At 43.6% G+C, this 15295-nt stretch overlaps 1 protein-coding gene across 1 annotated transcript; it reads right to left on the reverse strand.

Moving 5' to 3' along the window:
- Nucleotides 1-8362: 8362 nt before the first annotated feature.
- Nucleotides 8363-12406, reverse strand: LOC140185357 (probable G-protein coupled receptor 139). The gene is made up of 2 exons (XM_072238740.1): nucleotides 12349-12406; nucleotides 8363-9270 (listed from the first exon to the last, which is right to left on the reverse strand). Coding segments are annotated over exons 1-2 (909 nt in total). The 5' UTR covers nucleotides 12350-12406.
- Nucleotides 12407-15295: the final 2889 nt, after the last annotated feature.

The raw sequence follows: 15295 nt of genomic DNA on the forward strand, positions 1-15295 counted from the left end.
TATGTACAGACCTGGGTATGTGGGTGGATTTCGGGGTGTCAGTAGGTTTGGGGTGCTCTCAGATCTGGTATGTGGGTGGATTTCGGGGTTTCGACAGGTTTGGGGTTGTGTATATATTTGGGGATACACATTGACTTAGGGGTGAACACTGAGTTGGGGTTTGCATGCGGGTTTGCGGATGTACACGGATTCGGGTGTGTTTACAGATTTGCAGATATGGAAATCCCGGTGAATTTAGAGGCATTTTGAATTTGAAGGTTGATGCGTAGTTTAATAATAAATGCAACCTGAACTTTGACCTCTGTTCTTTCTATTTTTTTAAGTTGGAGGCAGACATTTTGAGAACTAGTTGAAATGATTCTTGCTCTGAGATAATCTGATGTGCATGTGGGGGAGTCAGCGGGTTTGGGTTGCGTACCAATCTGTGTATGTCGGTAGATTCGTGCCTGTTGGCAGGTTCGGGTGAGCACGGATTTCGGGGTGCACACAGATTGGAGGATTGCGCTGATTTAGGAATGTTTTGGCGAATATGGGGTACACAGGGATTTGTGGATGTGCGCAGCCATAGGGGTTTGTCAGCGAATATGGTGTAGTCGGTGGATTTTGGGGCACCCACTGACACGGGGGTGAGGACAGGCTTGGGGAGGTGGGCAGATTTAAGAGGATGTCAATGATTATATGGGGAATAGGCATGTGGACGTGTGTTTGGAATTTAAACTTTGTTCTTGCTATTTTTAAGGAGGAGGCAGTTGTTTTGTGAAGTGTCTGAAATGATTCCTGCTCTGTGATAGTCATGTATGCACGGATTTAGAATACGCACCGATTTAGGGGTGTGTGCATATTTCCGGATTTGTCGGTGAATCTGGGAGCGCCTACAGATTCGGGGGCGCATGCGGCTTCACGGATGTGTACAGATTTAGGGGTATGCCAGCGAATCTGTGAGTGCACTGGGATTTTGGGGTGTCAGTTGCTTTGGGGGTGCACACTGACTTGAGGGTTGGATATGGTTTTGCGGGTGTGCAGAGATTTATGGGTGCCCCCCGATTGCAGATATGTGAAGAGTGAGTGTGTTGCCGGAATCGGGGTGCACACTGACTTGGGAGATCCGGTGAATTTGGAGGTGTTTCGAATCTCAAGGTTTTTCCGTTAATACAGACTTTAATAATAAATGCAATATGAACTTTGATCTCTGTTTTTGCTTTTTTTTTAAATGGAGACAGCCATTGCGTGAAATGGTTCTTGCTCTGGAGTAACCTAACGTGCATGTAAGGGTGGCTGCTGATTTGCAGCCGTGACGAGTCTCAAGGCAGATTTACAGTGGAAGCATATTCAATTGATCAGACACCTTTGTTGGGACAAACTTACTCCCAGAAATAGTCTAAATATTAATTCATTAATGTAAATACAATATCTCACAGCGGGGATTGCGCCTGTCAGACGTTATCAGGGGATCAGCGCGGTGAAATATCCGGTCACCTGGGTGTTTCAGTTCATTAATGCAGCCCCGTGCTGAGCACAAGCCAGAGGCGGCCGCAGTGTCTCCAGTCCGGGCTCCAGCTCCTCACATTCATCGCCTGAACTCCCAGGTGTTATTCCCGTGCAGACCGTCCCAGCGACCGGCAGTTCCGGGACATGAGGAGAGTGAGTGTGAGGGAAGGGACAAAGACCCAGCCTGGAGACTCAGTACCTCATTGGATCCGTCAGATGTCAGTGAAAGAACTACTCCCGAATGACGCCCGCACATTGGTCTGTGGATATGTCCATCTATTCCCATTCCCGCCCACCGAACTCAGCCATTAAGTGGCGGGGATCTAGTCCGATTCTGAACCAATTGAAACGGTCATTTCATGCATTACTAAACCAATCCCTCTGCCTACACAAGGTCCACATCACTCCATTCTCCTCACATTCATGTGGTATCTAATAGCCTCTATCACATCTGCCTCCACCACCACCCCTGACATTCATTCCAGACACTCACCACGATGGGTATGAAAAACAAAACTTGAAACGCAAATCTCCCTGAAACATTCTGAGTCAGATTTTTAAAATTATTGTCTTTTCTAATTTTTTAACAGCAGCTGTGTGGAGATAAGATGCAAAATTACACAAAATTTCAAAACACATAAATACTGAAAAAGGACCAATGAGTTAGTTTTTCCCCTTTCTCCTGGAGTGCATGCCCTCTGGTATTAGACGTTTCCTCCACAGAGATCAAAATACCGGTTGTCCACTCTGCCTGTGCCTCTCACGTTCCTGTAAACATTTGTCAGACCTCCCTCAGCCTCAGCCGCTCCAGAGAAACTAATTCCCTAGATTGTCCAGTCTCACTTTATCCGAGCAGCATCCTGTTAAGCTTTGTCTACTCACCTCTCGTTCTCCATCGCTCCAAGGGGAAAAGGCCAAGTTCACTCAATCTATTCTCATAAGGCATGCTCTCCAATCCAAGAACAACGTGCTTGTAAATCTCCTCTGCACACTCTATATAGTATCCACATCCTCCTAGTGAGGTGACCAGAACGGAACACAGTATTCCAAGTGGGGTGTAACTAAGGCCTTATATAGCTTCAATATTCCCTCGCAGCTCTTGAACTGAATCCCACGGTTGATGAGGCCATCACACCAGACGCCTTCTTAACAACACTGCCAACCTGCGCAGCAGCTTTGAGTGTCGTATGGACACGGACCCCAAGATCTCTCTGATCCTCCACGCTGCCCCAAGAGTCTTAGCATTAATGTTATATCCTGTGTTGAAATTTGACCTGCCGAAATGAAACACTTCACATTAATTTGGGCTGAACTCCATCTGCCACTTCTCAGACCAGTTCTGCATCCCATCTATTTCCAGCTGTAATCTCTGACAACTCTCTAGACTCTCCACAACACCCCCAAATTTTCTGTCATCAGAGGGTCTTCTGGGAGTTGTAGTCATGTGGCCTCCCTTGTCGCTCGCTCGCTCCCTGCAAGTACATTTTTCCTCAGCCACCACAGACGTCGCCGGAATGGAATCATCGAGGAATCGAAGGGGAACCACGCCCGTCCTCGTGAACGCCAAGGCCGGAGACCACCGACAGCAGCAACCCGCTGAACTCGCTGACGTTGGAAGGGGTATTAAACTCAGGAGATGTTTGGGAAATGATTAAGAAAGTGCGGTGATTTGTAAGGATCATAATATTCCAGTATTGATTAATGGGTCAAAATGATTGTTCCAGTAACAGGAAAGGTTGTGTTAATGACTGGGTCATTTGCTGTGAATTGTAAACAAGGTAATTTAAGTGAAGAAGTTAAACAATGTAGGGATAAGTTTCTAAGTGAATACCCTGATGTGTTGGAAGTCAGCTGGATCACTGATGTAGAGTTTTTTTGCATGAATTTAAGAAGACTTCTATTATTGCAGGTCAGGTGCCCACAGGAAATGGTGATATATGTAATTGTAATTGTATGTAATTTTCTCTTGTGAAAATATTAACATTTTGAATCTTGTTTGGAGGTTTGGCATCTTCCTCCCTCATGAGAAATGGCAACAGTAGTGGCAGATCCTGGCAGATCCTTCTAGTTCTGAGCTTAAATCGTTAATGTCTCAGTTATGTAAACTGATGGAATGTATGGTATCGAGCGCTTGAGTTATATTTTGGAAAGAGTGGTGATGTAGCGTTTCGTTAGAGTATATTTTTGAAGGGTAAAATGACATTTGATTCAGTTTTAGTGTTGGAAGATGATTATAGGAAAGGACAGTTAAATAAAGATGTTGTAAATCAGTATTTTTTGATGTTGAAAAGGGAAATTATATGTTATGGAAGGAAGGGCTTTTGATTAAAATATGGAAATTAGGAGTAAGGGGAAGATTGTATAATTTTCCTCAGTTTTCTATTTGGATGCAGGTATGGGTGGGCACAGTATGTTTGTGTTTCTATGAGGTAGAGAATGGGACCCCACAAGTCAGTACTTGTAGCCCTTCATTATTTAATATTATGATTAACGATATTTTCTCAGAGATAGGCACTCTGGTGGGTAAATCACTGTATGCAAACGATGTGGCTTTATAGATTAGAGGCAGTAATTTCAATTTTACTGTACATCGGCTGCAATGTACAGTTAATAGGTCAAACAGTGGGCAAATAGACGAGGATTTGAGCTTCCAGTCGCTAAAACAAATTATGTGTTTTACAAACAGGATTAATAGACCTTCACTTGGTTTGTAATTATGTTATTAAACTCTTAAGGATGTGTCAGTGGTAAGTTCTCCAGGCGTGTGGATGGATAATAAGCTGACATGGAAGCAGCATGTCAGTAAAATAATTGATAAATTTAAAGGAGCATTAAATCTTCTTTACAAGATAATGAGAGGCATCGATCGTGTGAATAGTCAGAGGCTTTTCGCCAGGGCTGAAATGGCTACCACGAGAGGGCATAGTTTTAAGGCGCTTGGAAGTAGGTATAGAGGAGATGTCAGTGGTAAGTTTTTTTCTTCTCGCAGAGAGTGGTGAGTGCGTGGAATGGGCTGCCGGCGGTGGTGGTGGAGGCGGAAACGATAGGGTCTTTTAAGAGACTCCTGGATGGGTACATGGAGCTTAGAAAAGTAGGGGGCTATGGGTAAAGCCTAGGCAGTTCTAAGGTACAGACATGTTAGGCTCAGCTTTGTGGGCTGAAGTGCCTGTATTGTGCTGTACGTTTTCTATGTTTCTATGTTTTTCGCCCGTCGGACACGGCGCGAAAACGGCAACAACTGCCGAACTAGCCGGGTCGTGTGGCCTTCTGGGAGTTGTAGTCATTAGTGTTCGCTTAGGGAGCAACGCTTTTTTTCATCCACCACAAACACCGACAGAACGGACTCACTGAGGCGTCGAAGCGAATATTAATAGTGTTCCTATTCAGAGAACCGACTCTGACGTCAGAGGATATGTGTCGTCATTAGAGCTCTCTCGCTGAAGATACTTCACTGCTGGATAAAGTGTGATGTTTATAAAGGATGTGGTGAATTCTGCTGCTCGGATATCTCGTCCACTTAGGGAAAGAAACGGGGCGTTTAGAAAGGTTAAAAAGTTTCTGTAAAGTATAAAAGGGCGCAGGCCGGGGTGAGGAAAGCAGTAAAGGTTGTGAAAGATTGATGTGGGTAAAATGATTGTTACTGAAACAGGGAAGGTTGTGTTACTGGCTGGGTCATTAGCTGCGATTCATAATAAAGACAATGTAAGTGAAGAGGTTAAACAATGTAGGGATAAGGTTCTCAGTGAGTGCTCTGACGTGTTGGAAACCAGCTGTGGCAATGAGAGAATCACTGATACACAGTTTTCTTTCTGTGAATGTCAAAAGGTTATTATTAATGCAGGAAATACACACAAAATGCTGGAAGATCAGAGAAATCTAGACAGTATCTGTGGAAAAGAGTACTGTCGACGTGTTGCACCGAGGCACTTCAGCAGGAGAGGAGTAAGGAACTGGCCTGCTGAGTTCCTTTGGCATTTTACTCGTGTTTGCTTGGATTTCCAGCAGCTGCAATATTTTTCTCTTGTTTGAGCTTGGATTATTAATAATGCAGTTCAAATGTCTCCAGGAAAGAATGGTGTATGCTATTGTATGATTGGACATCTGACTGACAACTCTATTGCGATAGTAACAGTTTTGAATCGTATTTGGAGGCTAGGCCATCTTCCTTCCCCATGGAAAGTGACAGCAGTAGTGCCTATTCTAAATCCTTGCAGTTGTAGGTGTAAAATTTAACATCACAATTTGTACACGTGTGGAACATATGGTAATCGTGCGATTGAAATATATAGCGGAATGAATTTCGGAATGGTCGTATGACAGTGGGTTCAGTTTTAGGTTTTGAAGATAATATAAACAAATCACAGTAAAATATAGATGTGATAGCAATATATGTTTGATATTGAAAAGGCATATGATGTTTCTGGAATGAAAAGCTTTTGATTAAATTATGGAAGTGAGCATTGAGGGGGAGATTGCATAATTGTTTCTGAGTTTTATATTTGGACGGTCTGTGCTAGTGTGGTGGGCCAGTTGCATTTGTGTTTTTATCAGATAAAGATTGGGAAACCACAAGGCAGTACTTGTAATCACTTATTATTAAATATTGTCATTAATGATACTTTTCTGAGATAGTCACTAAGGTATGTCAATCACTACATGTAGATGATAGGGCTTTATGGATTAGAGTTAGCAATTTCAATTATACCGTATATTGGATGCAATTAGCAATTAGTACGTTTGAACAATTGGCAAATATATAAGGATTTAAGTTTTCAGTGGCTAATGTACAATTTATGTGTTTTACATAGAGGATTAATAGACCTGCTGCTGATTTGAAATTCTATAGTCAAACTCTTGAAGACGTTTCTTTTCCAGGCATGTGAACATATAATATGGAAGAAGCATATCAGTAAAGTAACTGATAAATATAACGGAGCAATGAATATTTTCAAGTGTCTATGTGGGTATTCTGGGGACATGAAAATCTGATGACCATTTTATTTGTTTAAATAGATTTCTTCTTGATTATGGCTGTGTGGCGCAGGATCAGCTTCGTTTTCAACTTTAAAATGCTTGGCTGTGATACGAGCACAGGCTTTAGGAATGTGTTGTGGTGTAGTAAGTTCGCCCCCTGTTTCGGCTGTACTGGTTGAAATGTGACAACTGCCCTTGCAATTGCGGAAACTGCCGTTGATGTTAACATACTGGATTAATTTGGGGGGGCAAATAAATGATCACCCTGTTAAAGTTGTGTTAGAGGACTATTGGGAACATCATACGAAAAGTGTTTTTTTTATATTTAGTTGGCTGGGATCTTATCAGGCTGGGAAGATGAGATTGTTGGATTATGCAATATGGCGCACTGTCACCTTCTCTGAAACCCCACTTTGTTCTGCCTCTGACTAGTTGATTTTAGGTCTCACATTTTAATAAAGTCCAAAGACTCTGTTATGCTTGGGGATCTGCTGGTTCATCAATATATTAAAGAAATTTATTTTGATATGTTAACCATTGTTGCAGAGGAATCAAAAGGCAATTTAACGGGGAATGACGGTATGGCTGTGTTTTTTTTTTGTGCCAGCATTAAAGGTAACGATAAAGAAGCAACTTATCAACCATTTATCAGTATAAGCAGCAGAATATGAGGCCATCATTTAAATTTACTCTGAGTGGAGGAAAATTGTCCATGTCAAGTTGTAATTTGTTCAGATGCCATTTTCTGTTTTGATTAATTTTAAAACGGTTCGTTCAGTCTGGAACTAGCTGGACACCAGCAGACGGTCAGATTTATGTCGGAAATTCATCAAACATTATTCCATACGCAAAGTATTGGTTTATATGGTTTGTTCTGATGGGATCCTGCACATGGAGGTACTGAGGGGAATGAGAGGGTTGACTGTTTAGTTACAAAAGCTGTTAAAAGTTCAACTGTGGATAAAGGCCTTCCACGTTGCAAATGAGAACCTGTTTCAGGGTTTGCAGGGTTAAGAATTCGGAGCATATGGGAAATCTCGTGGGGCACTGGGTACAAGGAAAGACGCATTTACAGATACCGAATAGTGTTGGTTTCATGGGAGAAGTTGGTAAAAAACAGAACGGAAGGAATTATATTGATACGACGTGAATTGGCCTTACTATAATGAGTTATTCCTTCCGCCGTGTTGGAAAACTTTATACTGGGTTGTGTAGGTTTTGTCATTATGAAGCATTTGAACACACTGTCTCCGGGTGAAGCTGATCAGGTAGATAGAAATCAAATCCAGATTTCATTGCAATCGATGGGGGTGGAAATCTTTCATTTCAGTTGTGGCAATGAGTTTAATTTAATTCACTGTATTAGGTTTCATTAGGTACAATCTATAGGATTTTCGGGGGTAATTTAGTTTTCATTAGAAAAAAAAATCAGTGAGGGTTTTATTTCCCATTTCCTTGCACCATATTCCAGTCCAGCTAGTGGTGGGAACGGACATTAAGTTGGAGTGTCAACGGCCATGCATCCAAAGCCCGCCCTATTTATTCACGTTAGCCAATCATCCAAGGGGAATGCGAAAACTGGTGTGATTAGCCAACCAGCATCAGTCTAGAACCCCTGCTGTCTTGTGGGAACGTCGGTCTGTGAGGTTGCTGGGCGGGAATGGGGATAGATGGACATATCTACAGACCAATGGGTGGCTGGCATTCCAGAGTACTTCGTTGACTGACATCCGACGAGTAGGACGGTGCTTAGCCCCTCCCCAGCAACACACTATCCTAATGACCCAGACCAACCGGTCGATGGGACAGTCGGACCCGGAATAACACATGGGAGATCAGGCGGTGAATGTGAGGAGCCGGAGTCCGGACTGGAGACACCGCGGCCGCCTCCGGCTTGTGCTCAGGACGCGTTTTTATTAATAAAATGAAGCACCGAGGTGACCGGATATTTCATCGCCTTAATTATCTGCTCCCTGAATTTTGACTGAGTCACCGCGTAAATAAACGTGTTTGTGCAGCAGCTGAAATCACTCAGCAAAACCCCGAAGTAGTGAAAAATCCATTCAGAATCATTGAAATCGAATCCTTTCCCTGAGACCTGATAATATATGAAATTGACAACAATTGTTATCCACAGGAGGATGAAGCTGCCGGAGAGGGTGAAGAGTAAAACCATGGATCTCCTCCTGCTCTCCATCTCCGGGTCACTGCGGTTCTCCCCCTTGCTCTGACCCTTCAGCCCCTTACGGACCCGACTGGCCGCTAAAATGTGTCTGACTGTCAGAGCGTTGAGCAGCAGGATCCCAGCGAAAGGGAGGAACGGAGTTAAAACCGTATCAAACCAGTCATAACCCACCCACCCGGGGTCAGTGAAAATGTTGTCTGGGATCTCACAGAACCACGGTACGTTGTCAATTATCATCCGGGGTTCCCATGCGAAGTATCGGGGAACGTTTTTCAGACAGAACAGTACGCCGGTTGTTGTTAGAACCACAGTCGCAGTTTTCCCGGTGCAATATTTTGTTTTCAGCTTCTGACAGCAAATGGCAACAAACCGATCAAAGGTGAAAGTGACGGTGAACCAGACAGAACAGTCTGTGGCTGTGAACGTCAGTATATCGATAACACTGCACACAGGGGTGATGCTCAGAAAACTGTCCGGGAAGTAACGCCATTTGAGTCGTGACAAAATGACCTGGGTGACAATGCTGAATAGATCGGCCGCTGCCATGGCCACCAGGTAGCAAGTGGTGCAGGTGGAGAGCCCGCACTTTCCCCCGGACAGGATCACAATCGCCACTAAATTCACTGTGTGTGTGGGGGGGGGGGGGGGGGTGGCGGGAGGGGCGGGACAGGGGGTGAGAGACGGGGAAGGGGGAGGGAGAGAGAGACATTGGGCATTACTGAACACATTCCTCAAGAGAGATCGGGTTTCAATTAAAGATCAGGAGATCAGGAGAGTCTACGAACGGCTGCTAATCTAAACATCAGACACGGGTCACACTGTCTCTGACCTGCCTTCTTCAGTGTGGAGATGAGACAATGTGTGCAGAATCGTCAGCGATAAAATCGATCTGCATGAACAACAACGATCGGTGCTGATCCCGATTCCGGTCGCTGATCCGACCGGTTCTACTGATTTAACAGTGACTGACCAGGCCTCTGGAAACTCAGCGTCTGCTGGGGCCGAGAAGGGATACCGAGGGGAGCAACAGACGCAAAATACTGGAGGGACTCAGCAGGTCAAGCAGCATACATGGGATTGAACAAACTCTGGTTTAGAGCCAAGACTTTTCTACAGGACGAAGCGGTGCCGCAATTTACGACGCGTCTCAAAGGGAAAGCAGGAACAGCTTGGTAACCTGAGACTGAGTGGCTCCGTTAATGGATTAATTCCGCAGCGCAGTTCAATTCGATAACTCTCGTCAGCAGATCCGTGGACACTGGTTCAGGTGACCAGACCCAATTATTGACCGACAGGTAGTGAGATCAGACTGTGACAGACTCCATAGGGAGACATGAAACACAGGACCAGGGGTTCTCTCTGATCAATAACTCAGAAACAGTGAACTTTACAATGTAAACCCCTCCCAGTCACAGCTTGCGGGAGAGCTGCCTGTCCCCACACCGGGACAACTCCGGACGAGGTGTCACTGAAGGCAAGAACAACGTTCGAGTTGATCCCGTGAGTTAGATGAGAGACAGGAGTTTAGTTCCGCTTGTCATTAAATATGCAAAATCAGAGTGTGAACTGACAGGATGAATATCTCAGACAAATATTTGTACAATGGTCATCAACAGATTCACATGGTTAACACACAGAAATACCAAACATGAATTGTTCTGCTCACTCACCAGGAACTCCGATGACGGCAATGAACACGTACAATATTTTCTCCACACTCTTGTACCTATAGTACATTCCAGACATTTTTTCTGTCGAGTGATCTGTCCCCCTGTGCTACAGGCGATCTCTCGGAATGAAATGTTCAGGCAACACATGCCAAGGGTTTAAATACCATGTAGCGACTCCACAGGGACACATTTCAACAGACTTAAAAATAAATGTTTTGAAATTATTTACAAACCAATTACGTATGGCAGGTGCAATCCCCATGGTGACATATTGCGATTAAATAATTAACCAGTGCAATGTTTAGACTGTTTGTGTGAATTAGCTTGTTCCAACAAAGGCAACTGAACCTTCAGTGGTGTCTTATCAATTACAATGGCATGGAAAACTTTGGGCAACCCTGATCAAAATTTGTGTTACTGTGAATAGCTAAGCGAGTAAAAGATTACCTGATTTCCAAAAGTCATAAGGTTAAGGATCACACATTTCTTTAATATTGTAACAAAGATTTTTTTAAAATTTATTTCCATCTTTTACAGTTTCAAAATAACAATAAAGAAAAAGGGCCCGAAGCAAAAGTTTGGGCGCCGGGCATGGTCAGTACTGGGGAAGTATCACAGCTTGAAAACGGTTTCTCTGGCCAGCTAAGAGACTTTCCATTCTTGTTTGGGGGATTTTCGCCCATTCTTCCTTGCATAAGGCTTCTAGTTCTGTGAGATTCTTGGGCCGTTTTGCATGCACTGTTCTTTTGAGGTCAGTCCACAGATTTTCGATGATGTTTAGGTCGGGGGACTGTGAGGACCATGGCAAAACGCTCAGTTTGCTCCTCTTGAGGTCGTCCATTGTGAATTTTGAAGTGTGTTCAGGATCATTAACCTGTTGTAGAAGCCATTCTCTTTTCATCTTCAGCTTTTTTTAACAGACGGTGTGATGTTTGCTTCCAGAATTTGCTGGTATTTAATTGAATTCATTGCCACTGTTGCCATTGCCTCCAACAGAAGCCCAAAGCATGATCGACCCACCACCGTGCTTAGCAGTGGGAGAGGTTCTTTCCATGAAATTCTGCACCCTTGTTTTTCTCCAAACTTACCTTTGCTCATTGCGGCCAAAAAGTTTTAACTTCATCAGTCTACAGGACTTGTTTCCAAAATGCACCAGGCTTGTTTAGATGTTCCTTTGCAAACTTCTGACGCTGAATATTATGGTGAGGACGCAGGAAAGGTTTTCTTCTGACGACTTTTCCATGAAGGTCATAATTGTGCAGGTGTCGCTGCACAGCAGAACACTGCACCTCCACTCCAGAGTCTGCTAAATCTTCCTGAAGGTCTTTTGCTGTCAAAGGGGAGTTTTGATTTAACTTTCGAGCAATCCTATGAGCAGTTCTCTCGGAAAGTTTTCTTGGTCTTCCAGACATCAACTTGACCTCCACCGTTCCTGTTAACTGCCATTTCTTAATTACATTACAAACTGAGGAAACGACTACCTGAAAACGCTTTGCTAACTTCTCATAGCCTTCTGCGGCTTTGTGGGCATCAATTATTTTTATTTTCAGAGTGCTAGGAAGCTGTTTAGAGCAGCTGAGGGGTCAGGGTATTAATAAAGCTTTGAAATTTGTATCGCCTAGCCTTTCATAATGATGACTGTGATTAGGCCATAGCCTTAAGAAGCTAATTAAAGTCTGGGTCCTTGGTAAAACTTATCTGAGAACTCAAATCACTTGGGGTAAACAAACTTCTGCATGATGCTCCTTCCCTTTTTTCATACTACCATTGTACAAAAAAAAATACATTAATCTTGCTTAAAAAGTTGAAAAGAATGTTTCATTTGTAACTTTATGACTTTCGGAGATCAGTTCATTTTCTACTCAACTATTCGCAGTAACAGAAATTTTGACCTGGAGTCCCAAACTTGTGTATGCCGCTGTAAATGTGCTTCCACTGTAGATATGTACTTCAATGGACACATTTAAGAGACAAATAATATTGAAATAACTTACGTCATTGCACCTTGTAAAATTGTATTGAATTACATACTGTTACTATTCTCCTCGCGAGTGTAAACTGTTGGAATAGTTTGTATTTGGCGGACTCTAACGATGGGGTCGCCAAGAAAGGAACTGCGTGTGATGGTGAATAAACACTTTCATATCCACAAAGCCTTCCAATATCTTAAGTGACTTCGTCACAGTCAGAACATTTCGGTGCTCGTCCAGGACCCACCCTTAACCCTAATACATGGCCATGAAATTCAGCAGTCTAGTTGTGAGTTGAGTATGTTTTAATCATATCACCGCGTATGTGTTGCGGAGTGCTGGAGAAGCAGATATGAAAGTACAGTTCTGTGTAGCGTGTTTCTGTGTCTCTGTGTGAATCAACCCATTGTTTTTGCCTGACCCTGCCTGACTCTGCACGTATCTATAGACCTCGAGTTCAATTTATCCTCTCGGTTCAGTCCTTCCCATCTGTCTTGGCAAACTGTACATGCTTTCCAACTCTCATTTGAAACACTTCACAAAATGGCTGCCTGAACCATAAAAATCAAGAGCAGAGGTCAAAATTCAAATTGCATTCATGATTAATCCAATGAAATAAACTTGACATTCGCCAGAGCTCCAAATCAGCAGACACACTTGCACATTGGATCAACTCAGAGCAAAATCATTTCAAATAGTTCACAAAGCGGCTGCCCCCACATTAGAAATTAGCAAGAACAAACGTTAACATTCAAAATGTTTGTATTATTAAATTAACTCTAAATAAAACAGGTATGATAGTCGTCACACCTCCGAATCCTCAGAACCTTGAAATACATACACACCCCAATGTATGCTCTAAAACCACTGAACCCCCAAAATCCGCATGCACCCTGAAATCAGCAAACACTCCCAAATCTCTGCACACACTCAAATTCGCACCGACACACAAATACGTGTGCCCCTCGAAATCCGTTTGGATCTAGGTTCATGTATGCCCTCAGTCCGCATGCACCCCCAATATTAGCTTGAAAACACCCATTCCTGTCTATATTCCCAAATCCCTGTGCACCCCAAATTCCCCAAAACACTCTTAAATGAGCGCATGTTCTCAAATACGTCTGCACCACCGAATCCGTTGCGCTCCCGACCCGCTGATACTCCCACATGCACAGGAGATTATCGAAGTGCAAGAATCATTTCAAATAGTTCACAAAATGGCTGCTTCCATTTAAAAACAGGTTTATCTAAAAAGGAAACAACCTTGAGATTCGACACACCTCCAAATCCAACAGCTCCTCAAAGTCAAAGTCAACACACCCAACTCTGCATATATCTGCAAATCGTGTACACCCAAAAAATTTCTGGTCACCAGCACACACTTATTCAACTCTCAAGTCAGTGTGCACCCCCAAAGCTGCTGACACCCCAAAAATACCTGTGTACTCACACATTCGCTGACAAACTCCAAACTATTCCCACATCTCCAAATCCCAGCGCACCCCAAATCCGTGGTACACCAACACATGAGTCTATCCCAGAGCAGGAAGGATTTCAAACACTTCACAAAATAGCTGTCTCCACTTTAAAAGTAGCAAGAACAAAGACTGAACACACGTCCACATGTGTGTTCACCCGCATATTCGTTGACGTCTCCTTAAATCAGCGCACAGTCCCAAACCTGTATCCACTGAATCAGTGTGCACCTCAATTCCATGTGCAACCTAAACCCGCTGACACCCCAACACACACATCAGATTATACCACAGCAAGCATCCTTTCAAGCAGGTCCACCTTAATAATTTAGCAAGAACAAATGTCAACGTTCAAACTGCATTTATTGTCAAAAAAAATCTATAAATGAAATAACTTTATGATTCACGAAACAGCCACATCCTGAGAACCGTGAAATATGCGCGCACCCAACATCCATGAACACCTCCAAGTCTACCAAATCCCAAAATCCGTGTGCAACCCCAAATCCGCTGACATTTCCAAATATATGCACTTCCGCAAACCCATCTTCACGTCAGTAGGTGCCCCCAAATCCACTGACACCCCCATATTTGCTGACAACCCCCTACTTCCGCGCATATCCACAAATATCTCTGCACCCCCATATTCGCTAAAGCACGCCTAATTCAGGGCAATCTTCAAATCAGTCTGCACCCCCAATTCTATGCTCACCCCGAACCTGCTAACACCCTAAAATCCAACTACATACACAAATCTGTTCGCACTCCATCCGCACGACAACACCACATGCACATTAGATTATCCCAGAGCAAGACTCATTTCCAACAATTCACAGAATAGTTGCTTAAATCAAAGTTCAAAGTGCATTTGTTATTAAAATACCTATAAATGAAACAACCTTGAGAATCATCACACCCCCAAATCGACGGACTCCCCAATACTGTGTGCATCCCCAAATCCACCGAGACACCCAAATCTGTGTGCAAGCCCATATGCATTTGCACCCTCAAACGCGCATGCAACCCCCAAATCAGTGTGCACCCCCAAATTCATCAACATCGTTTAATTGGGTATGGTGTTATGTCAGTTATTTCGTGGTATTGATTTGTATCAGGGAAACAAATCACGCAGCATCCACCCAAACAGGGGGTCTCGGGTGAGCTCACACCTCAATCTCACACGTTTGGCGGGGCCAGAGATGGCCTTCCCCAGACTTAGGTACCCAAACAGAACCTGGGTGTTTCACTGTCATCTCCCTGTTGCAGCGAGCTCATTCCCACCGGGATGATTGTGGTGGCATTCTGAGAATCACATTTTTAAAAATGTCTCTGGTGCCTTTAATGTCATGGTTCCGTTTGGCTGTTCCCCTTTAACACTCCTTTCTCCCTGATTATGCCCTCATTTCAGCCATTAGATTTTCAATTGCTGCTAGTTTGCTTTATTAGGGTACCTCTGGTTTGCATCAGAGACTGTGAAATCAGTACGATGGTGTCACTATCATAGGCTGCCAGTTTGTTGGTCCATTCTCGTGT

Source organism: Mobula birostris, chromosome 20, assembly GCF_030028105.1.
Source record: "Mobula birostris isolate sMobBir1 chromosome 20, sMobBir1.hap1, whole genome shotgun sequence".
In the NCBI taxonomy this organism is placed as follows: Eukaryota; Metazoa; Chordata; class Chondrichthyes; order Myliobatiformes; family Myliobatidae; genus Mobula; species Mobula birostris.